At 53.1% G+C, this 21,395-nt stretch overlaps 2 protein-coding genes and 1 long non-coding RNA gene across 5 annotated transcripts in view; 1 reads left to right on the forward strand and 2 right to left on the reverse strand.

Moving 5' to 3' along the window:
* GSDMA (gasdermin A) overlaps nt 1-4,799 on the reverse strand; it is an 11,790-nt gene extending 6,991 nt beyond the window's left edge. The window contains exons 1-3 of the mRNA XM_005861880.2: nt 4,438-4,799; nt 2,822-3,040; nt 2,456-2,636 (exon numbers count right to left, since the gene is read on the reverse strand). Of these exons, the coding sequence (XP_005861942.1) occupies nt 2,456-2,636; nt 2,822-3,035 (395 nt within the window). The 5' untranslated portion in view covers nt 3,036-3,040; nt 4,438-4,799. The remainder of the gene's footprint in view (nt 1-2,455; nt 2,637-2,821; nt 3,041-4,437) is intronic.
* LOC102240994 overlaps nt 1-20,603 on the forward strand; it is a 30,976-nt gene extending 10,373 nt beyond the window's left edge. Inside the window, exon 4 of one of the 2 annotated variants that reach the window (XR_001361220.1) lies at nt 19,944-20,603. This is a non-coding gene — a long non-coding RNA (uncharacterized LOC102240994). Of the gene's footprint in view, nt 1-9,215; nt 11,214-19,943 lie in introns of those variants that run through there. The other variant, XR_313326.2, reaches the window with a different exon arrangement.
* LRRC3C (leucine rich repeat containing 3C) lies at nt 13,698-16,788 on the reverse strand. 2 transcript variants are annotated; one of them, XM_014536148.1, is made up of 4 exons: nt 16,446-16,788; nt 16,076-16,330; nt 15,833-15,881; nt 13,698-15,467 (listed from the first exon to the last, which is right to left on the reverse strand). In XM_014536148.1, exons 1-4 carry the CDS (start codon nt 16,633-16,635, stop codon nt 14,663-14,665), a joined length of 1,299 nt encoding a protein of 432 aa, XP_014391634.1. In that variant the 5' UTR covers nt 16,636-16,788; the 3' UTR covers nt 13,698-14,662. The 2 variants fall into 2 exon arrangements, with proteins under 2 accessions (XP_014391634.1, XP_014391635.1); XM_014536149.1 differs by having other exon boundaries at nt 16,076-16,266; nt 16,382-16,788.
* Nucleotides 20,604-21,395: the final 792 nt, after the last annotated feature.

Below are 21,395 nucleotides of genomic sequence, written 5' to 3' on the forward strand. Positions count from 1 at the left end.
TGCTGTCTTCTGGCTTCTGATCACCTGGTGCCGCCCCCGTTCTGCTCCTGTCTTTCAGGATTCTAAATCCTATCCATTCTGTCTGCATCACATTTGCCCTAAAATTTTATGTTGCCTAAGATTCTGTTCTCAGTTCTCTGCTCTCTGAACTCCCACCCCATTCCTATAGTTGTAACCTTTATGTGGCTGATCACCACATATGTATTTATCTCTTGACTTCTCTCCTGAACTCCAGAACCTCATTTTCAAATACCATTAACATTTATAAAAATTGAGGTCTTGCTGACATATAACACTGTACTAGTTTTAGCTGCATAACATCATGATTTGAAATATGTATATATTGAGAAGTGATTACCACGATGAGTTTAGTTAACATCCATCACCACACGTAATTACAAATATTTTTTTTCTTGTGATGAGAACTCTTTTATGATCTTCTCTCTAGCAACTTTCAAATATAGAATACAGCGCGGTTAGCTATAGTCACTCCAAGTACCTATTGACCACTCTCACCTGTTGTCTCCATGGAGACACGAACTCAAAACATCCACAATCTTTCTCTCCAAATACACTTCTAAGCTCGGTCTTCCTGTCTTTATTAATGTCATTACTTGGGTCAAATATCAAAGTCATCTTGGGGTTTTTATTCTTATATATTTATTTATTTCAATAAAAATTATGTAGATATTTAAGGTGTACAACACGTTTTGTTATACATAGAGAAATGATTATTATAGTCTAATTAACATATCCATCTCACGGTTACCATTTGTGTGTGTGTGTGTGGTGAGAGCACCTGCAAATCTACTTTTACAAATTTCCAGGAAACAGTATAGGATTATTAACTATAGTCCTCACACCGTACGTTAGATCTAGATCAGCGTCGTCTTTGACAAGCCCACTCCCTTCCCCTGGAGTCAGTCGGCAGGTCCAGTCCGTTCTGCTGCCCCAGGGGCCTGGCAGCCATTCCTCCCTCTTCGTTCTGACTGCGTCTCCCAGCTCAGGTCCTCACGTTACATCCCTGATGGACAGTGGGACAGCGCCTTGCCTGGTCTGCCTGCTTCAGCTGCTTCAAACCCCTGCCTCTTGTGCACTAACTAACACTCTTCCTCCATCTGGTTGGACTGATCATGACATACATCAGAGCATCGCCAGGGTCCCTCTGGTGCCTATGGGATAGTTGCATCTCCTTGAGCAGACACCGGGTTCCTGCATGTTCTGGGCCCACCCTAACCTCCCTTTGCTCCACTCATACCTCTTCGTGGTCCCTATAAGTTTTGCGATTTCTCACCCACGTGCCTTAGTAATGCCCTTCTCTCGGCCCAGGTTGTCCAATTTCTACTCATCTTTCAAGGCCTAGATCATGGGCTGCGTCCCCTGTGAACTCTGTCCTCATTTCCCCAGCTAGAAGTCCTCCTGACCTGCCACAAAACTCAGACAAACCCCTCCTATGGCACTCACCACTTCTTGCCTTGAATTCTAGTTACTGTTATACACTCTTCTCACACTCCTAGATCTCAGGTTCTTGGACCAAGATGTTCTAGTGCACCCCAGCACCTAGTAGGGTGCTTTGCACTTAGTGAAGCTTTATACATTTTACTGGATGATTTCTCAAGCGCCCCAGTCCTTCCTTCCTGCCTCCCGAGCCTTCACCTGCTTCTTTCAACCACTACTTAACTACTTAAAAGTCAGTTCCCCTGTCAAACCAAACATCTGAGGTGCCCAGCATCAGTATGGCATCTGCCACACCCCTTGTGCTGCTGAGGTAGCAATCCCAAGGGCTGCCCTGAGTGTGTGGGGGTCAGGCTTGAGGTAATTTATGAGAGCAGACTGCTGGCTCAAGCTGCAGTGCGGAGCAGTTAAGGCCCTTTTCTTTTAAAGTGTATTTCATAGAGTCTTAGGGTAGGAAGGAACCCTTGAGATTTCCCTCCAACCCCGTCATTTTTCAGGAAACAAAACCGAGGTCCCAAGAGCAGAGATGATTTTTCCAAGGTCATAGAGCAAGTTCATGTGAATACACTCATCCTCCTATGTGTGTGATGGGGGTGGGGGTGGGGGGAGGTAGTACCAGAGGCAGTGGAAGGACAGGGGAGTGGTTAGAAAGTCGTCTTAGGGTAGGAAGGAACCCTTGAGATTTCCATCCAACCCCATCGTTTTTCAGGAAACAAAACCGAGGTCCCAAGAGCAGAAATGACTTTTCCAAGGTCATAGAGCAAGTTCATGTGAATACACTCATCCTCCTATGTGTGTGATGGGGGTGGGGGTGGGGGGAGGTAGTACCAGAGGCAGTGGAAGGACAGGGGAGTGGTTAGAAAGTGGCCTGGAGGCACCCATCGGCCAGAGCATCATCTTTAAGAGTTCCCCTGTGGTGATCTTTAACTCTGGGACCAAGGCACCCTTTCCATGCAACACCCTACCCCATCCTGGTAGCCCCCTCCCTGCCAACTCTCACCTCTCCTGGTGCAAGGTCTCCAGGGCCTTGGGAGCCACACTGAGTGTCTGGACCTCCAAGGTGCTGTTCTGAGACAGCCCCGCAGTCCCCGTCACCTTGACTGTCCTTGGCACATCCACCTGTCCCTCCACTCGGGCATCCAGCATATTCTTAAAGGCAAAGTTCCCAGAGTCTGTTGGATCTGCAGGAGGGAGAAGATGAAAGGGGTGGGGCCGAGAGGCATCGACCTGCTGTCCCCCACCTCCCGTGAGCACTTTGGGCTAGGTGACACCTAACCACATCTGGGTAGAGGGAGCTTCGGGTCCTCCTCGTGGGCTCATGCCTGGGCCCCATCTCTCCGTCCCCAGCCCCACGCCCGAGGCTTACTTGAGGGGCAGCTGCCGGGTTCCAGCACATCCAGGAGGGTGTAGTCGGTGCGCAGGTACCGGGCGCCCCAGAAGAGCGTGCTCTTCCGTTTCCTCAGCACCAGGCAGAAGGGGTGGAAGCGCTTGAAGTCTATGAGGCTGTCCAGGGGTGTCAGATCCCCTCGAGGGTTTAGCTGTCTGGTCAGGGCCCGGGTGACATTTTCAAACATGGTCATTGTCTCTGGGGAGTGGGAGCGGGGGAGACAGAGAGTGACAAGTTGGGAGACCAGGCCATGGGAAGGCCCCTGCAGAGAGATGCCTGGATTCTTGGAATGTCTGAGTGGAAAGGAACCAAAGGATTCTTCATTTTATGACGAGGAAGCGAGGCCTCAAGAGCTGGGGCAGCTTGCCCAAAGCCACTGTCTGGCTAGAGAAGCCAGCCCTGCCCTTTCTCTGTCCAGGACTCTTCTCAACCCACACACATTTTATTCACAAACTTGCAGCCTGTCCGGAGCGTTTCATCAGTGATGGCAGTCAAGCTCTTCTCACACAGCTATGCCTACCTCGTCTTCCCAGAGAAGAGTGACAGCCAGGACCAGGGATGCCAGGGGATGGAGGCAGCCACCACTGGCGCTGAGAGCCTGGGGAGGCAGGTGTCCTGTTTTGGGGGTTGGAGTCACTTCCCTGTACCCTTACCTCCCTGTGCCCTCCTCCTGGCTCCTGGGTGTGGGAGCCACTGCCCTCCGGAGCCTGCCCAGCAGATCCAGGCATCTCACTGCTCTTTGCCTTCGTTCTCCTGCTTACAATACCTCCCTTCCAACCTAGAGTCAGTAGCCATCCTTTAAGAGTTCATTCGGGTCACCTCCTCTGTGATCTCTTCCCTCACCCTTTCAGACAGCTAGTGACTCCACCCCATGTCCCCGAAGCAGGTGTCCTTCTGAAACACCTGCAGCCTCATGTTGTTATGATCTGACCTACTCTACTGTGACCTCCCGGAGGGAAGGAAATGGCTGTTAGTCATCTCAGCAGCATCAGCACCAGGCACAGTGCCTGGCACAGACTTGGAGCTTGGCGTATGTGTGCAGAACGAGTGAATGAACAAATGGATGAATGTGGCCCTGGGAGACACAAGCTGAGGTGAGAGGGCCCTAAAGAATGTGGGGCCTGCAAGAGCCTGAGGTTCCTACTCTTAGTGTCTGTCTTTGAGGTTCAAGTCCAGGTGCACTGGCTGGGCAGCCAGCTGGCAGAGCCAAATTATCCCCGTGGGTGGAAGAGGCTATACCAGCTGGCCGGGAATTGCTTCACCTCCCCTGTAGGCACTTCGGAGAATCATGGAAGCAGGAGGCAGTGCACAGATGTATGGGCTGTTCTGCCAGCCCCATGAGCTCCCCTCATTCCTAGGAGGGCCAGGATGGGGCAGGGCCAACTCCCGGGCCAGCCAGACTTCCCTGGGAGGGGCTCGGATGGCTGCAGTCTCCTCACCAGAGAGGTGCTCACAGGCTCCCTTCGCTCCCCAAGGCCAATCAGGATACCAACCCTATTGGGCTCTCGGGGACTCCTCGGCCCTTCTTGACCCACCCCTGTTCTTGTCCATCCCTCGAACAGCCCCTGCCTTCTCCGCTGTCATCAAGCTCTTACCAGCGAGTGGTGCTAGGTCCTGTCGGGCAGCTGGGTCCGGGGTGAGGGCCCGGGGCTCACTTGGTCTGTAAGTCGAGAGAGTGACTGTCCCTCACCAGGACAGGCTGCTGCTTTATGTGTCTGTGGAGGGAAGGATGTAGGCCTGCCCCAGTGACCCCACCCCTCCTGCTCCACTTCTGGGAGAACAGCATCAACCTGTTCCACATGTGTCCTGCCCCAGGCCCCAGGCAGGTGCCAGCGGGGGTGGGGGGAGCCAAGGCCAAGAGAGAGGTGGCAACTGAAGGTCAGCTTAATGGGCTGAGAGGAGAGGAAAGATGGCACCTTTGGGAGAAAAGCAGTGGAAGTTGGTGTGTGTGTGTGTGTGTGTGTGTGTGTGTGTGTGTGGTGAGAGAGAGAGAGAGAGAGAGAGAGAGAGAGAGAGAGAGATGAGGGAGGGCATCTCTGTTCTGTCATCATCATGGTCATCAGGAAGCATCTAGGATTTATGATGAGACCTTGGGGGTCTGGTAAGTGGATAAGAAATCCTGTGTTTACAGATTCCAGCGTAAGCGGAGCAGCTGTGAAGTGGCCCTCCCTCTTCCTGCTAGTCAGCCTGCCTATTGCTACCCAACTCCCTTTGTTTTAGTTACATACGCGTATCTACGGCGTTGCTAGAAGCATATGTCTGTGTAGGCAGAGTTGGTTTTCTGTTTTTCTGTGTTCAGCATCTCTGCTCCTCATGCAGCACTGTATATACACATACACACACACTTATAGGCAGAGGCATATGGAGTTAGCGGAAAACCCAAAATGTGGTGTCTGCTGTGAGAATTTAGATGTCTCACCATGGGTCACTCAAGTCTTGCTCTTACCTTGAATCCCTGCCAGGAAGGAATTTTAAAGGGGAACTTACGAACCTGGGGAGGTCTCTAGATGACGCTCATAGGCCAGGCTCCTGGCGCACTGGGCTGTGTGTCCATGTCTGTGAGCGGGTAACCTGACTACAACTGAGCATTTGTGCTCTCAGCTGGAGGCTCTCCTCAGCATCACTCACCAAAAATGAAATGCAACCTTGAAAGCCATGAGGAGTAAGTTAGGTCTTTCCTGGAGGTTTTCTTGAGGGGATGGTGGTGAATGGGGAGATTAGACCACATCACATTCCATAAAACTCCCTAAAAACTTACTTATCCACCTCTGTCCCAAAGTCTCCTTCAATATGGCAGCTCCTCCCAAATCTGTTTTCTCTGTATCTTACCCCGAAAAAGCACGTGCCCCTGGGTCTCTGGTCCCTCACCCCTGTCATTTTGCTCCCCCTCCTCCCCAAGCCCTTCTCTAATACTTCCTCCTTCCGTAGCCCTAACCATGACCTTAACCTCACATCCCTCCCCCCGAAGAGAGGCAGGTAGGAGTTTGGACATGTAGGAAGGCTGTCATTCGGCCCCTTTCACACCTGCACATGTATGTAGAAATGTGTTGTGTGTATAATATCCTACCCATCTCTGTTTTCCTGGATTTTCGCTTCTTCCTCTCTGTATCTCTCTTTTTAAAAAATGATGTTTTTATTTTAGAGAAAGAGAGTAATAAAGAGAAAAACATCGATGGGCTGCCTCCGGCAGTCCCCCTATTGGGGATCGAGCCCTCAATCCAGGCAAGTGCCCTGGCCGGGAATTGAACCAGTGACCTCTCAGTGCATGGAATGGCGCTCAGGCAACTGAGCCACACTGGCCAGGGCTATATCTCCTGATCAGTGCATTGATGTATATAGTCCTGGGCTGCGCAGCCTCCCATCCCTTAGTCAGCTCCAGAGTAGGCAGCCCACTCCCAACCCTCTCACCAGCCCACCATTGCCTCACTCAGACTTTTGGGAATTTTTTCCCCCTGTGTCCACTCTCCTCCCGCTGGCTGCAGCCAAGATTTCCAGTCCAGCTCATCTTCCAAAGGGCTAGAGAGCAGTGGTTTCAAGAAGCCACACATGTATCTGCTCTCTCTGAGGCAGACCCCAGTTCTCTCTCCTCTGCCCCAGAAGTTTTGCTCCTTTTCTTTCTCTTGCCCTCATTCATGCTGAACTCTACCAGGCTTGTCCTCATTCTCTTTGTCCTGTCCCCACCCCACCTCTGACACATTGAACCATTCCTCAAATTGCCTAATGGTGTTCCAAGCAGGAGGCTTGAAGGGTTCAAGGCAGAGAGAAAAAAATATGGGCTTGTGGGGTCAGCCAGGTTAAAGGTCTTGTGCTTTTGGAATAAAAGTATCCATGTCAGGTTTGCCCCTGTGCTGCTGCTCCCACCCATCCAGGTTGCCCTGTCGTTTTATAAGGGAAAGTCCACAGAATCCCTTTAGGGTTCTTAAGATGCTGGTTTATGTTCCAGGGAATCTGGGGACATATTTTTTAAAAATATGTTTTATTGATTTTAGAGAGAGAGGGAGAGAGAGGAAGGGAGAAAAGAGAGAGAAGGAGAGAAACATTGATCTGCTGTCTCCTGCACATCCCCCACTGGGAATCAAGCCCTCAGCCCAGGCATGTGCCCTGACGGAAAATTGAACCAGTGACCTTTTGGTGCATGGGACGTCACTCCAGCAACAGCCACACCGCCAGGGCTGGGACATATTTTAAATTGTGCTGGAAGATGTTTAAGTTTGACTAATGCGTAAGAACTCTTTAAGTCCATTAAAAGTGACTTACTGAGGTGGTGGTGCATGGTGCTGATCAGGTGGCAGGCTTTGCTCTCTTTCTCCCTCTGGTGGTCAATCAAGGGAGGTAATGGTCGATAATCACCCCTGAAGTGCACTCAAAGCTTTTGGTTTGGGTGTGGTTGCTAGGCGATGGGGATCCAGTCAGGGAATTGACTGAGGGGAGGACGCCCCAGGCAGCCGTTCTCTGGGAACCTGAATGTCTCCCAGAGTGACCCACAGAGTGCTCTGCAGACGCCGCAGACAGACATCGATATTGGGACGACATTACTTCCTTACCCTTTTTCCTTTTTATTACTGTTGATTTTCTGCTCAGCAAGGGGCCAAAGAGGACAGAGAAGGCGGGTAGTCTACTGGAGTTCAGGAGAGTGGAAGGAACTAATCCTGCCAAGAACAGGAAGAAGCTGGCAGTGATGGGGAGAAGGTTCAGGAACGTGCCTGTAAGATATGGAGCCCACACTTGCAGGATGTGGGATGGCTGGAGTATTTGGGGGGAGTTACCCCTCGCACAGACAGACTTCTATATCTTCTCTGAGTTTAAGAAGATGAAATAGCGAGAAAGAAAACAGGCTGGAATGGAGGGGTGACTGTCTGGTGGAGAGGCAGGAAGAATACTCCCCAAGGTCGTTGACTTTTGCATTTCCCATGGGAGGCTGGAATTTTTGGGGTACAGACTGCATATTGTGAGCTCTCCTTCCATGAATGAACTTCTTTTCTGAGCAGAATAAAACCCCCAGACTCCTTTCTTATCCCTTAAAAAAAGTTGAGATTTCTCCCTAAATTGGAGCCCATGATATCTCCAGACTCCTTGCTGAGCAGACACTGTTCAGTGTCTGTGACACTGACTCAGCTCGAAGTTGTGCTGAAGAACTGAAGTGATAAACATACCTGTTCAGCTCGAAGCATGTCAAACTCAGCATCAACCCCCACGATGTCAGCGCCCAGCCCTCCACTGCTATCCTCCTGCAGATGCGGCTGGAGCAGGGGTTGGCGCTCCTGTCCACTCCATGGCTTTGCTCCTGGGCTGTGATTTAGAGGCTCTTCTGCTAGGACAAACCCGCCCCCATCCTTGTTAGAGAGACGGGGTCCCAGATGGAGCTTTTGAAGCTCTGCCTCCAACAGCTCTTGGAGCTGAAGTGCCTCCCCATTTCACCATCTCCCCCAGGCCGGTGCCAAGCTCCACTCTGCTTCCCCTAGCCCTGGTTGGGGGTAGCCAGGTGCTGTTGCCTAGTCCCTGAAGGAAGGAGAGGGTGGCACAGCAGTACCAGAGTGATCACAAGGCATCAGGCACCCACATAGAGAGGAGTCCATCCCCTTGTGTGTCAAGGCTGCGGAGTCCCTCCAGGGCCTGGGTCACCTTCAGCTTCTCGCCCCAGAAGCCTCTGACCAGCTTGAAGTGAAGACAGAAGCGCACTGCCTCCCCTGGAAGAAATTCTCGTCCAGGATGGCCTCCATCTGGACAGCAGAGAATAAATGTCACAGGATGCTTTGCATCTGGGGAGGGAGCCGCCAACTTCAGAGGTGTTCTGCAGTAAAAATGTAAATTTCAGCCCCTGCCCCCCATCCTTGACCTCTCTGCCCATTAGTTCTAGAGTCGAGCAGAAATGAGCACGGATTAAGAATCTGGAGACCCGAGTCTCTGGAGAGAGCTCTGCTAGGAGCCTGCAGCGTGGCCCTGGAGAAGTACCTTCTGTCTCTGGCCAGAGTGCTCATCTGGAGGAAGCGGAGCTGGGTGAGCTCCCGCACCCCCTCTAGTGGTCAAACTCAGTTTTACCATCGTTGTCATCCTTCGACCCTCAGACGCCTCACCCGCTCTGTCGGTTGGGGAAGGAACCCTTTCTCATGGACATGGCAAGCAACTGCTGTTGCTCCTCGTTCAGCTCTGCGGTGGGTAAAGAGAAGGAGACAGCAGGAGGGGCAAGGGCATACTCTCCCTCTGGTGGGCAGGGGATTGTAATGCAGCTCTGGGAGCTGGAACTAACACGTATGTGTGCATGTGTAGGTTCATGTGTGTGTGTGTGGGGGGGGGGGGGGCCGAAGACGCACTCTTAATACTCCGGGAGAGAATGAGAGAAGATTCCTTGAAAGATGTCTCCTCTTTCTTTTAGGAAAAACAGATGTGGAGGAGGTGGGCTTGCCCCTCTTGCTTTTTCCTTGGAGGAGGGGACGACGGGGTTTGGACGCTGATTCACTCTGCCTGTAGCTTGGTATGAGAGCCAGCTTCACGGGCATGCAACCTGTCAAGTTGCACATGGCCCCATGCTTGGTTTAATGTTGAATAATTCTTAGTACTTTTTAAACAAGGAGCCCTGTATTTTCATCTGGCGCTGGGGACCCGTAGATTATGTTGCAGGTCCTGCTTGTTACCATTGGGCCTAACCCATTAGTCCCATCAGGGACCGACCCCATGCCCACTCCTGACCCCACCACGGAGAGTCCCCGGCAGGTAGCCAGTACGAGATTGAGTTTCCTGGAAATCTCCCGCAGTCATTGGAGGACTGAGTCCCCGGCCGCACCCCTCGGACTCCATGAACCACTAGATCTAGGGCCTGACCCACTTGGCAGAGAGATGAGGAGTGATCAGCTAGCTACTCCTGCAGTTAGAGAAAAGGGGCTCCCTGGCAGAGGGGGAGCAGGTCTCCCGGTTCGGAGTGGGGACTCCCTTAGGGAAGGGGTCCAGTCTCTCCCTGAGCCTAAAGAAGACTCCTTGGAGCGGACTGCCGCGCGGGCTGAGATCTCATTGGACTAGGAGGTTGGCCACGCCCCATCCCAGCCACACCCGCCCCCGCCCCGCCCCCAGCCGTCTTAAGCCCCGCCCCTAGCTCCCTTAGTCCTGTCATCACCACCCGCGCCTCGCCTCCGGCGCTCACTGTCTGTCCCCCATCACTTTAGCCCCGCCCCCGACCTCCCCAAGTTCACCCCATGCAATCCCGGTCTGTCCCGCAGCCGCCTAAGTCCCTCCTCTGGCCTCCACAGCCCTAAGGTCAACCGGGCAGCCTTCTCCTGAACTCTCATCACTCCGCCAGGGCCCCGCCCTCACTGTGTCCTCCAGCCCCGCAGCGTCCAGTCCTTTCCTTAGAGGCCCGCCATTCCCAGGTCAGGCCCTTCAGCGCCAGCAGCTCCTCCACCTCGGCCTGCAGCGCCAGACACCTCGTGTGTCTGGGGGGTGGGGGCCGGCTCAGGCCTGGACTGAGCTTTGAGTACAGGACAGTGGTGACCAGGACCCTCCTCACTCCACCGGCTCGACGTGACTGCACCCAGTGAGCCCCGCACAGAGGCCCCTTCTGGGGCTTGGGGTCCTGTGCCCTCCCTCACGTACCCCTCCCCAGGGGATCGAGTCTGCAACCCAGGCGTATGCCCTTGACCAGAATGGAACCCAGGACCCTTCAGTCCGCAAGCCGACGCCCTATCTGCTGCACCAAACTGGCCAAGGCTGCAATGCTTTTTGTAAATACTTTTAATAACGTCCCTGCCTGCTGTCAGGTTGTGGTTTCTCACTGCTGTTATTCTGACTGTCTGTAATCTACTTTTTGCTGCTTCAGATGTATTGCTTCTAACTTGCTGTAGGCAGGAAACCATAGTTCCAAAGTTATTAGAACTCTATGTAAAGTAAGATTTTAAAAAATTGGTAAAATAAATAGGTTCTGAGTAAGTGTTCCTGTGAACAAAGTACATGGGCCTTAGTCGGTGTTTGCTTCAGACGACCTTTCTGGGCTCACGTGGCCCCTGTGCACAGCTTGTCACCCTGGCTGTCATCCCTGATACACTCACCTGCAGGTCCCCAAGGATGGGCACCATGACTTTCTCATCTTTGTGTCTGCAGTGCCTGCCACATAGTAGGAACTCAATAAATGTTCGAAGGAATGAGTGGACCTGTGGCGGCATCTCTTTTGGCAGCTTGGACGCCTTGCTCTGCTTTGTTTGCTGCAGTCCTGACTGGGGGCAACGCTCCTCCTAGGCAGGAGAGAGTCCCAGGGAGACGAAGTAAACCCGTTTCTAGTTGGAACTCCCCTTAGTCTAATGGGGAGGCACCGTCCCTCCCCGTGGGATAAGCTGCCCGAGTTGCTGCCGGTTTTGATGCTGACATCCCTCACTCTGTAGGGGAGCTCAGCGCTGCACCCGAAATGTCTGCGTGTTGAACCCAAGGCAGGAAGGGTGGAGCAGCCGGGTGGGGAGGCTTAGCGGCCTCCTCCGCTCCCTGGTACTTGGTTTGCTCTCTGTTCACTTCCTCTTGTGGAGAACGACTTTATAGGTGCTTTAGTCTCTGTGTCTGGGGGATGTCTGGGTCTCATTAGGTTCAAAGCTCCAAAGAGAAAGAAAGCTGTTTACTCCATTAGCGTGGGAGTCCCTGAGAGAGAAGTTCAGGTCGCTGCCACTCCAACTTAGGGGCTGGGCTCCCTGAGGGCAGTGTCTGCTGCTTTTTCCACTACTTCATAGGGCAGGAAGAAGCTGGTGGTGGAAGGGCTGACTGAGGGACTTCTTTCTTTTTTCAAAAATATTTTTTTTTTTATTGATTTCACAGAGAGAGAGGGGGAGAGGTAGAAACATCAATGATGAGAGAGATTCATTGATCAGCTGCCTCCTGCACACCCCCTACTGGGGATCAAGCCCACAACCCAGGCATGTGCCCTTGCACAGAACCAAACCCAGGACCCTTCAGCCCATAGGCCGATGCTCTAGTCACTGAACCAAACCAGCTAGGGCGAGGGACTTCTTTCTTCCCACCTTTACACACAGTCTGCTGGCTCCAGGATGCCGCATGGGGAAGACAAGCCGGGGTCTGCCTCAGGCCTCCCGGGTTCTTGCTCAGAGCTGGGCCAGGCATGTGGCTGGGCTCTCTTGGCACTTGACAGCTTGCCCAGTGGGCAAGTACAACCCGCAGGTCAGGGCACTGAGGAAAGGGCTTAGGGGTTCAGTGACTGTTGTTCCAGGTGGGTGCATCTCTGAGTCTGTGAAGGCCTTGCTCTGTCCAGTCTCCTGTGATGGGCTGAGTTGGAGCTGCAGCCTCTGAAGCCCCCCTCCCACCAAGTTCTGACTCAGGGACCCCAAGTGGCTGGGGTGAAGGGGTCTTTCCCTGGGGTGGGAGCCAATGAAGCATCTCTCCTGCCACCTCCCCAAGTTCCTACTTGCTCTCCCTCCTGCTTTCCTCCCGTCCTTGCTCCACAGAGGGGAAGGAATTTGAGCCAGAGGGGACCCAAGCGGGTAACTGGTGGGATGTTTATTATCCAGTGCTCCTGTCCCATCTTGAGGTCCCCGCTGAGATTTGGGGATAAGTGTCAGGGTGGGGGAACTAACGCTCTGCAGACCTTAAAGGTTTGGTCTCTGCTGCTCAGGATGACAGGGAGTCTAGTGAGCCTCTAGGAATGGGCACCAATGGTAGAGGCACAGGGCCCCACCTGTTCCCCACCCTTCCACCTCCACAGATCTATGCAGTCTGTTTCCCAGAACCCAGCGAGACACGGTCCAGCCTGATTCCAGTAGGGGGTGGGTGAGCCGAGTGGGGCAGACTCTGTGAGTGGCCGGGGAGGGACTGATGGAGGGTTTGATAGGGAGGGGCCAGGATTCCAAGACCCAGGCCAGGGTGTGGCTGGGGTGGACGGTCAAGGCTGCAGCCTGAACCTTCCCACACCCTATTCCTTCCCCCACCCCTGAAGTGGGGAGGCCTGTGTCTCCTGAGAAAAGAGGATGGGTGGGGTGCCCCAGGTTTTTCTGACATGAATCAAATTGAGGCTTCCTGGATGATAGCAGAGCTCAGCCTTGGGTTGGTGGGAGGAGCCTCAGGGGTGGAGAGAGGAGGAGTGGCGAGGGGGGCTGCAAAGGAGACAAGGGGTTCAGGATGGGTCAGAGGGACCAGGGGAGGGGATGGATTTCTCCTTGAGTGGCCACCCAGTCTGCCCCAGGCTCTGCCCCAAGCTGGGGGAACCCTGGTTCAGTGGGTCTTATCTTCAGTTTCTACTGGGGCTCCTACAAGCTTTCCCAAAGCAGCTGTTTTCTCCTTGGAGGCCACATGGGCAGATCACTCTGCATGGGGGCAAGGGACAGGGTGTGCTGATCCCTTTGGGCCCCTTGCGAAGCCTGTTTGGTGATAGGATCTCTCATATAGCCCCCTGCTTCAGCCAACTTGGTCTTCACCCTCTTCCCTCCCCACCAGGAATTCTTTCACTAACTTTGAGCACATCTGGTTTCTCCTGCCCCCTGCTCAGACTCCCGCTGAGAGAAAAGAAGATTGCAAGAGGGAAATAGCTTCCTCTCCCTTTGCTTCCTATGCCCCCTCCAGCAGGCTGGAGACTGCTAGCTGATGACTGATGTCCACACATTGCCCTCTTCCCGTCCTCCCTCCATTCTCCATCCTTCCCGTTTGTCATCATTAATTCATAGGCCCTGGCATTTCTAGCAGAGAGACTCTAGTGCCAGGAGCTGAGTGTCTAGTGCCAGGTAGGAAGGGAGAAAGGAGTTGGCATCCAACCCAGCAGGAGCACCCACCACCTAAGGGGTGATAGCGGTGATGGTGAAGCTCTCAACACCTCCCCCCTCCTCAATGCTAGGCCATAATGTTCCAGGAAATGAACAATAAGAAAAAGATCACGGGCATTAATAAAAGTGACTTTATTGAGTTGTCTTGGGGTAATGTTCTGGGTGTGGGAAACCTTCTAATCCTCCCCACCCTGCCCCCAGCTCTCCAGTGAGGGACCCATCCCCAGCTCAGACGTAGCGGAGACCACTACACCCCCAAGGGAAAGAGTTCAGGAAACCCTTCAATATATGAAGGAGAGAGCAGAAAGATGGGGAGTCTCTGGAAAAGGAAGCAGGGGGCCCTAAGCCAGGGGTTCCCCCAAAGAGGACCTAGGGAGAGGAGCCTGGGGCCGAGAGAGAGGCAGAAGTGAGGGGGGAGCTTCTCAGTAGAGGTGAGAGAGAGGAGGAGCCCACAGGGTCCTTCTCAATCTGACTGCACCCCAACTTTCTGGCCTCACCTCCAGCTTGGTCCCTCCATCTCCTTGCCCTCCTTTGCAATCTCTATTTCAGCTCCAAGGTAGGTCTTGGTGCTGCCCAGACATTCCACGTTGTTTTACATCTTCTTTGCCTCTGTCCACCCCCTCTCAGTAGGGTCCTCCCTCTTCCGCCCAAAGCCCTTAGCTTTCTGGAAGCGTCAGTTCAGACCTCCAGACAGTGAAGCCTTTGAGATCAGCTCAGCCAGGCAGAGGCTCCCTCCTCCGTGCGCACACAGCTGTCTGCCCCTACCTCCAAGTGGGGTAGACACCTACACGTGCCACCTACATTCTCTGTTCTGTTGTCCCCCCCCCCCCCACCTCCCCCACGGTGCACTCGGGAGCTTTGAGTATTGCACAATCTGGGCTCAAAGTCGGCACCCAAAACTCCAGGCACCAATAATGGTGTTGGCTGAAAGAGTGATGAGGAGTGTATGAGAGACAGAGGAGGGAGGGGAGTAGAATTTGGGGGATGGGATGGCGCTGCAGAGGAGGCAGAGAGGTCAGAGGACAAGAGAGAGCCCAGGGGAAAGAGTGTGGGGTGAGGGCCAGAGGAGTGGACCTGGTCATCAGACCATTGTGCTGAGGGTGGAGGAGTCCTCCGAGCGCACCACTGGCAGCACGGGGGCCCTCTTGAGGGGACGTCGGGTCTCGTCCCGATTCTGCCACACATAGTGGGCCAGGTAAGCCACCACCAGCGCCAGCCAGCCCCCCATGGTGACCAGTAGGGCCACATCTGTGCTCCGCCGGGCTCCGCCCCGCCCCGTCCCACACAGCTCTTCCTCCCCTGCCAGCAGCAGAAACTCCTGCCCCACGAGGTCTGGTCGGGCTCCAGGGCCACACACGATGCCTGTCCCAGTGCCCGGTGCCAGCCTCACCTGTCTGAGAACCTCCTGGAGGGCACAGTCGCAGCGCCACGGGTTGGCAGACAGGTTCACTTGGATCTGCAGCCCCACAAAGGCCTCCACGGGCACTGAAGCCAGCTGGTTGGCAGAGAGGTCGAGGTGCCGCAGCGTGCCCGCCAGGCCTTGGAAAGCAGCCCCTGAGAGGTGGGCAAGGACATTATGGGACAGATCCAGCTCCTCCAGAATAGGCAGGTGCTGGAAGGCACCAGCTGGCACCGATGCTAGCCGGTTGGCATCCAGGTAGAGCTTGCGGGTGTCGTTGGGAATGCCAGTGGGCACGGCAGTCAGGCCTGCCTGGCTGCAGCGGAATGTCCGCTCACCAGCTTCCTCTGCCATGTAGCAGCCCTGGGGAGGTCCCTGGGGGCTGGGCATGGTACCCCCTGTGCCCATCACCAGCAACAGGGACAGGAGGTGACTGGCTGGTGCGAGCATGGCCGCCGATTGGCATAGTCCTGGAATGGAGTAGGATCTGGGGAAGAGAAAGTCCCGTAAAGGAAAGTGAGTCAAAGGAATTCCATTTCCCAGGGCCAGCTCTCTTCCTGGGGCCCCCTGTGGAATCTCTTTGAACTGGGGACCTTCCTTTGGGGGATCTCGCAGGCCTGGCGACGTTTTGCTTTCTCTTTGGGGTTTAGGGCTCCTCATTCAGGCCCTTTGGGTAGGAAATCCCCTGGGCCTGAGACTCTTCTAGAGTCTCTTTGGTTCTGGAGGGCTAATCTATGAGGTCTCTTGGGCCAAGGCCCTGTTGTCATTCTGGGTCTGGGGGCTTCTAAGTTTCTGCTTCTGCCCATGTATGGATTTTCCTCAGTGGAATAAAGTCTTTTTCCACCAGCTTACCTGGGTGGCTGCCAGGCGGGCCAGGTAGGCACCAGAAGGCCAGTTGGCACTAGAGTGAAGGATACAAATAGGACAGGTCAGTCATAGGACTTCAGGGCACCCAGCTAGGCGAGGTGACCAAGGGCCCACCTCAGTGCTCATCTATCCCTTTTCCTGGAGCATCCACCCCTCTGCCTGCTCCAGCTTTGTCTCCTCTACCCCACCCCTTTCTGCCCTGTCCCCTCTCTCCTCTAAGCCTCTCACCTCTGTTGGTGGGGGGGGAGCCTTCTCCTGGGCTGCCCTCCTCCCGGAAGTAGCCTCCCTGCTGCTCCGCTCTAGAGACCCGCTTCCTTCTCCAGAAGTTCTGCTTGCTCATCGCTGCTGGAAGTTGGGGGCTGGGACCCAAGAGTATTGGGTTTCCTGGCATGTGACTCCGGGCCCCAGGTATCAGATACCTGAGCCATGGCCTGGCTAGACGATGCCAAGAGAGGGCAGATCCTGGACCCTGATGAACTCTGCCTGGGGAGACCGTATTGGGTTTCCTGGCATGTGACTCCAGGTATCAGATACCTGAGCCATGGCCTGGCTAGACGATGCCAAGAGAGGGCAGATCCTGGACCCTGATGAACTCTGCCTGGGGAGACCAGGCGCCATTTCCATTCCCTGCCTCGGGCTCCCCTCCCAAGGCCTGCTGCTGTCATCTTCCATCCCTCCTCTCTCAGCCGGGGAGGAGACCCTTCCGTTGCCCAGAGCCTGGCCCAGCAGAAGGATCCTTGCTTGACAGACGTGTGGGCAGAACTGGGTGGGCTCAATCTCACATCCATTGCCTCCAGCTCCCCCCAAATCCATCCCTCCCCCCACTCTCCGTCTCTGCCCTGCTACTGCACCCTGTAGCAAACTTGTCTCAGCCTTTTCCTTGGAAAACTTGTCTCACCCTGGAGGACTTCATTTTCTGCTCCTCACAGGGTGCCCAGCCCTCTTACCTGGCAAGGAGCACTGTGGTTCGATTTTAGTTTGTTCTCTGCACTGTTGGTAGATGGCCCCTCTGGGAGTTGGAAGGGGTTCTTCAAGGTGCCTGATGTCAGATACGGTTGTCTACAAGTTTTCCTGCTGATTTTATGTTCTGGATTGGAGCTGACTCCGGTCCCCTCACTTTGCTGCGACACCAGGGCCTCTTGATCCCACCCATCATTTGCAGCCCAAGCCACCACATTATACCACCGTCTCCTGATGCTCACTAGGTAGTGGAAGAGTGGGGTGTCATAGACATTTGCACAGAAGAGGCTGCGGTCATATGCCGGGGAGAACTCCCTGAGAAGGAAAACCTTGCTGGATTTTGTAAGAGACTATGAGTGACCAGGATCGGACACAACGCAGGACCCAGTGCAAAATAAAAATGTGGGGCCCCCGCCCTAGCCGGTTTGGCTCAGTGGATAGAGCGTCGGTACTTTTAACTCTTTGTCATGCCCGCAAGCCAAGGAGGGCTGGGACAATATTCCCCAGGGCCTCTTGATCCCACCCATCATTTGCAGCCCAAGCCACCACATTATACCACCGTCTCCTGATGCTCACTAGGTAGTGGAAGAGTTGGGGTGTCATAGACATTTGCACAGAAGAGGCTGCGGTCATATGCTGGGGAGAACTCCCTGAGAAGGAAAACCTTGCTGGATTTTGTAAGAGACTATGGGTAACCAGGATCGGACACAACGCAGGACCCAGTGCAAAACGAAAATGTGGGGCCCCGTTCAGAGACTGTTCCATATGTCACAATAGCAACAGCAGATGGCAAAACCAAGCACAGGGCCCTTCTGAGCACAAGGTGTGGCACCCTGGGCAACTGCACAGGTCACATGCCCACAAAGCTGGCCCCGTGTAGGTGCCCTTTGACCAAGCCATTCAGAAGCGTAACAGGGGACAGAATCAGATGGAAGGATACGCCCCGTGTTCAGAGACTGTTCCATATGTCACAATAGCAACAGCAGATGGCAAAACCAAGCACAGGGCCCTTCTGAGCACAAGGTGTGGCACCCTGGGCAACTGCACAGGTCACATGCCCACAAAGCTGGCCCCGTGTAGGTGCCCTTTGACCAAGCCATTCAGAAGCGTAACAGGGGACAGAATCAGATGGAAGGATACCGGATGATGTCATCTCTGGGGATGTACTGAGCACTGACTCATTCTTGTGACATCGACAGGGCACTTCTCACACATTTGTCCAAGGAATCAGGTAAGATACGTTTTCCTACGCTTGGGCAGGAGAAGCGAAACATTTATCTGTGGGTTGCTTGTCAGTTGGCCCAGGCGCTGTGCCATTGAATAAATACTTCAGTGTCCATTTCGGAATTCTAGCTGCATGTGGGAGAGAAAGCGGGTGGGACACTACCCCTCCCGCGGCTCTTCCCTCACACTGGGCAGGGCGGTTAGCTCCCGCACAGGAGTTGAGCCTGGCTGCTGATGGAGAGAACTGTCTCCTTTTCAGACTAAGGCGGCTGCCGGGAAAGGTTGGGACTGGGCTGCCCAGCACAGCAGCTGTAGGAGCAGCGGTCTGTGCACACAGGAGAGGCCATCCGGAGCATGGATGTGGTTCACGGAGGGCGGCGAAGTGCTCGGTGTGAAGGGGAGACCTGAGAGGAAGGAGGAGCCACACCTATGATAGTACACAAGGGGTGACAAGGTTGCAAGAGAAATTCTTCTCTGCCTTTCATTCAGTGAGGATTTCCTGCGAGCCCCGTGTTTCAAGCGCTGTGCTTGTCGAAGGATATGCAGACGCTGTTCTTAAGGTCCCAGATCGGTAGCTGTGGTTAACCCAGCCTGCACATTAGGATCCCTAGGGAGGGAGCTTTCAAAATTGAGTTCTGCCTGGGCTTCACGTGGACCCATTCAATGAAAGTTTCTGTGAAGGGGGCCTAGGCACTGGTATTTTTCAAAAGCTCCCTGGGTATCTCTAATGTGCAGCCTGAGATGAGAATTGCTGGTCTAAGGAAGACATGGACATGTGGACACTTGTCTCCACAAAAGCCTTACTGTGATGGCTGCGGAACTGACGTGAGTGCGGAAGCTTTGAAGCTCAGAGAGAATAAGTCTCTGTGGCAGAATCTGCTGGCTCTCTACTTGGTATTGTAGGGGAGGCAACACTTTACCTCTGCCCTCTTAGGGCTTTTCAGCCAGGCCTGAGAATTCACCTGACATGAGACAGATTGACAGGTGAAAAGCATGCACATTTACATACGTTGTCCATGACGTGAGAGCCCTCGTAAGACAGTGAAAACCCGAAGAAGTGGAAAAACATAAATACTTTTGTCCCACGTTGGATACAGAGAGGCAATTGTAGAAAAGTAACTAAAATAGAGGAGGCTGGAGGAAGATTAGAGTTATTTTAACAAGGTCTGTTTGTGCAGAGTTCTCTGGGCTTTGACTCCCCATTGAAGAATGTGTCCTTTCTCCCAGTACAGGGAGAGCGTCTCTCACAGGGCAGTTTCTGTCTCCTGTTTTCTGGAAGAAAATAGGAGATAGGAATGCCCTTCTGGTGTCTGTTTTGTTTTTTTTAGTTTTTTATGTGCCTTTAGCTCAAAATAATCCGTATGCCTAAGTGGCATATTTTGGGGTGGCCTATTCTGTCACCCTTCAGTACCCATTCCTTACCTCCTCCTTTGATGACATGTGCTGATTTGGGGGTAGCAATGTACTCAGTCTGTCATGAGAGAGCCTGGTTGGTCCTTTCAGTTTATTAGAAATCCTGTTGCCCACTTTCCCCAGTCACCATTGCAGCTGGGGAGGCCCAATTCTGATCAATAATATCTAAGTGGAAGCCTGCTCAAGAGGTGTCTGAGACTGTCTTCGATTCACTCATAAAAGAGGATGGGCTGGCCTGGCTGGTGTGGCTCAGTGGTTGAGTGTCGACCTATGAACCAGGAAGTCACAGTTCAATTCCCTGGTCAGGGCACATGCCTGGGTTGCTGGCTTGGTCCCCAGTAGAGGGTGTGTAGGAAGCAGCCAATCAGTGATTCTCTCTCATTATTGATGTTTCTTTCTATCTCTCTCTCCCTCTCCCTTCCTCTCTGAAATAAATAAAAAAATATATATTATTATTTTTAAAAAGAGCATGGGCTGAACCTTCCCCTTCTCCCTACAGCTTTCTCCCTGCTTTGGACATGCAGGGTCAACTATGGCCATCTGTGACCTTGGGGCAATAAAACAGAAAGGAAAGGTCAGAAGCATCATGGAGATACTGGCCTGGATATCACTGAACCACTCTACCACTGGACTCATTAAAAGTAATCCCCTGCTTCAGTGCTTCTAAACTTGGCTGCACATTAGGATATGTGAGGTTTTGAAAAACACCGATGTCTGGGTCCACCACAGAGATTCTGATTAAATTAATTTTGCGTGCTTCTGGGGGTGGACTATTAAAACCTCGCTAGATGGCTAATGGCACTCAGGTCAGACTCATTCCTTTTCTGTTGCTTTCAGATGACATCATTCTTATCTGATACGACTGACTTTTCCAGGCTAACAGGGAAGGCTTCACCAGGAGTGACATTTGAGTTGGGTGGTTAAGGTCGAGTTCATCAGCTGGAACATGTGCAAGAGCAAGGGAGCATGAGAAGGCCTGTCTTCTCCTAGATTGTAGAGGGAGCGGTGGGCGTGGTAAAGGCTATGGTTAAACTGGAAATGGATCAGGTCCTTGTGGCCTTGTAGACCATGTAAGATTGGAACTTGGTTTAGGAGCTGATGGGTGGGTTTTAAAATTAGGTTTGATATTTGGGTCACTTTCCTGGCTGTGTGGAGAATATGTGTGTGGAGAATATGTGAAACTCCCTCTCCCTTCCTCTCTGAAATAAATAAAAAAATATATTATTTTTTTAAAAAAGAGCATGGGCTGAACCTTCCCCTTCTCCCTACAGCTTTCTCCCTGCTTTGGACATGCAGGGTCAACTATGGCCATCTGTGACCTTGGGGCAATAAAACAGAAAGGAAAGGTCAGAAGCATCATGGAGATACTGGCCTGGATATCACTGAACCACTCTACCACTGGACTCATTAAAAGTAATCCCCTGCTTCAGTGCTTCTAAACTTGGCTGCACATTAGGATATGTGAGGTTTTGAAAAACACCGATGTCTGGGTCCACCACAGAGATTCTGATTAAATTAATTTTGCGTGCTTCTGGGGGTGGACTATTAAAACCTCGCTAGATGGCTAATGGCACTCAGGTCAGACTCATTCCTTTTCTGTTGCTTTCAGATGACATCATTCTTATCTGATACGACTGACTTTTCCAGGCTAACAGGGAAGGCTTCACCAGGAGTGACATTTGAGTTGGGTGGTTAAGGTCGAGTTCATCAGCTGGAACATGTGCAAGAGCAAGGGAGCATGAGAAGGCCTGTCTTCTCCTAGATTGTAGAGGGAGCGGTGGGCGTGGTAGAGGCTATGGTTAAACTGGAAATAGATCAGGTCCTTGTGGCCTTGCAGACCATGTAAGATTGGAACTTGGTTTAGGAGCTGATGGGTGGGTTTTAAAATTAGGTTTGATATTTGGGTCACTTTCCTGGCTGTGTGGAGAATATGTGTGTGGAGAATATGTGA

The sequence above is a fragment of the Myotis brandtii genome, unplaced genomic scaffold (genome assembly GCF_000412655.1).
Source record: "Myotis brandtii unplaced genomic scaffold, ASM41265v1 scaffold157, whole genome shotgun sequence".
In the NCBI taxonomy this organism is placed as follows: Eukaryota; Metazoa; Chordata; class Mammalia; order Chiroptera; family Vespertilionidae; genus Myotis; species Myotis brandtii.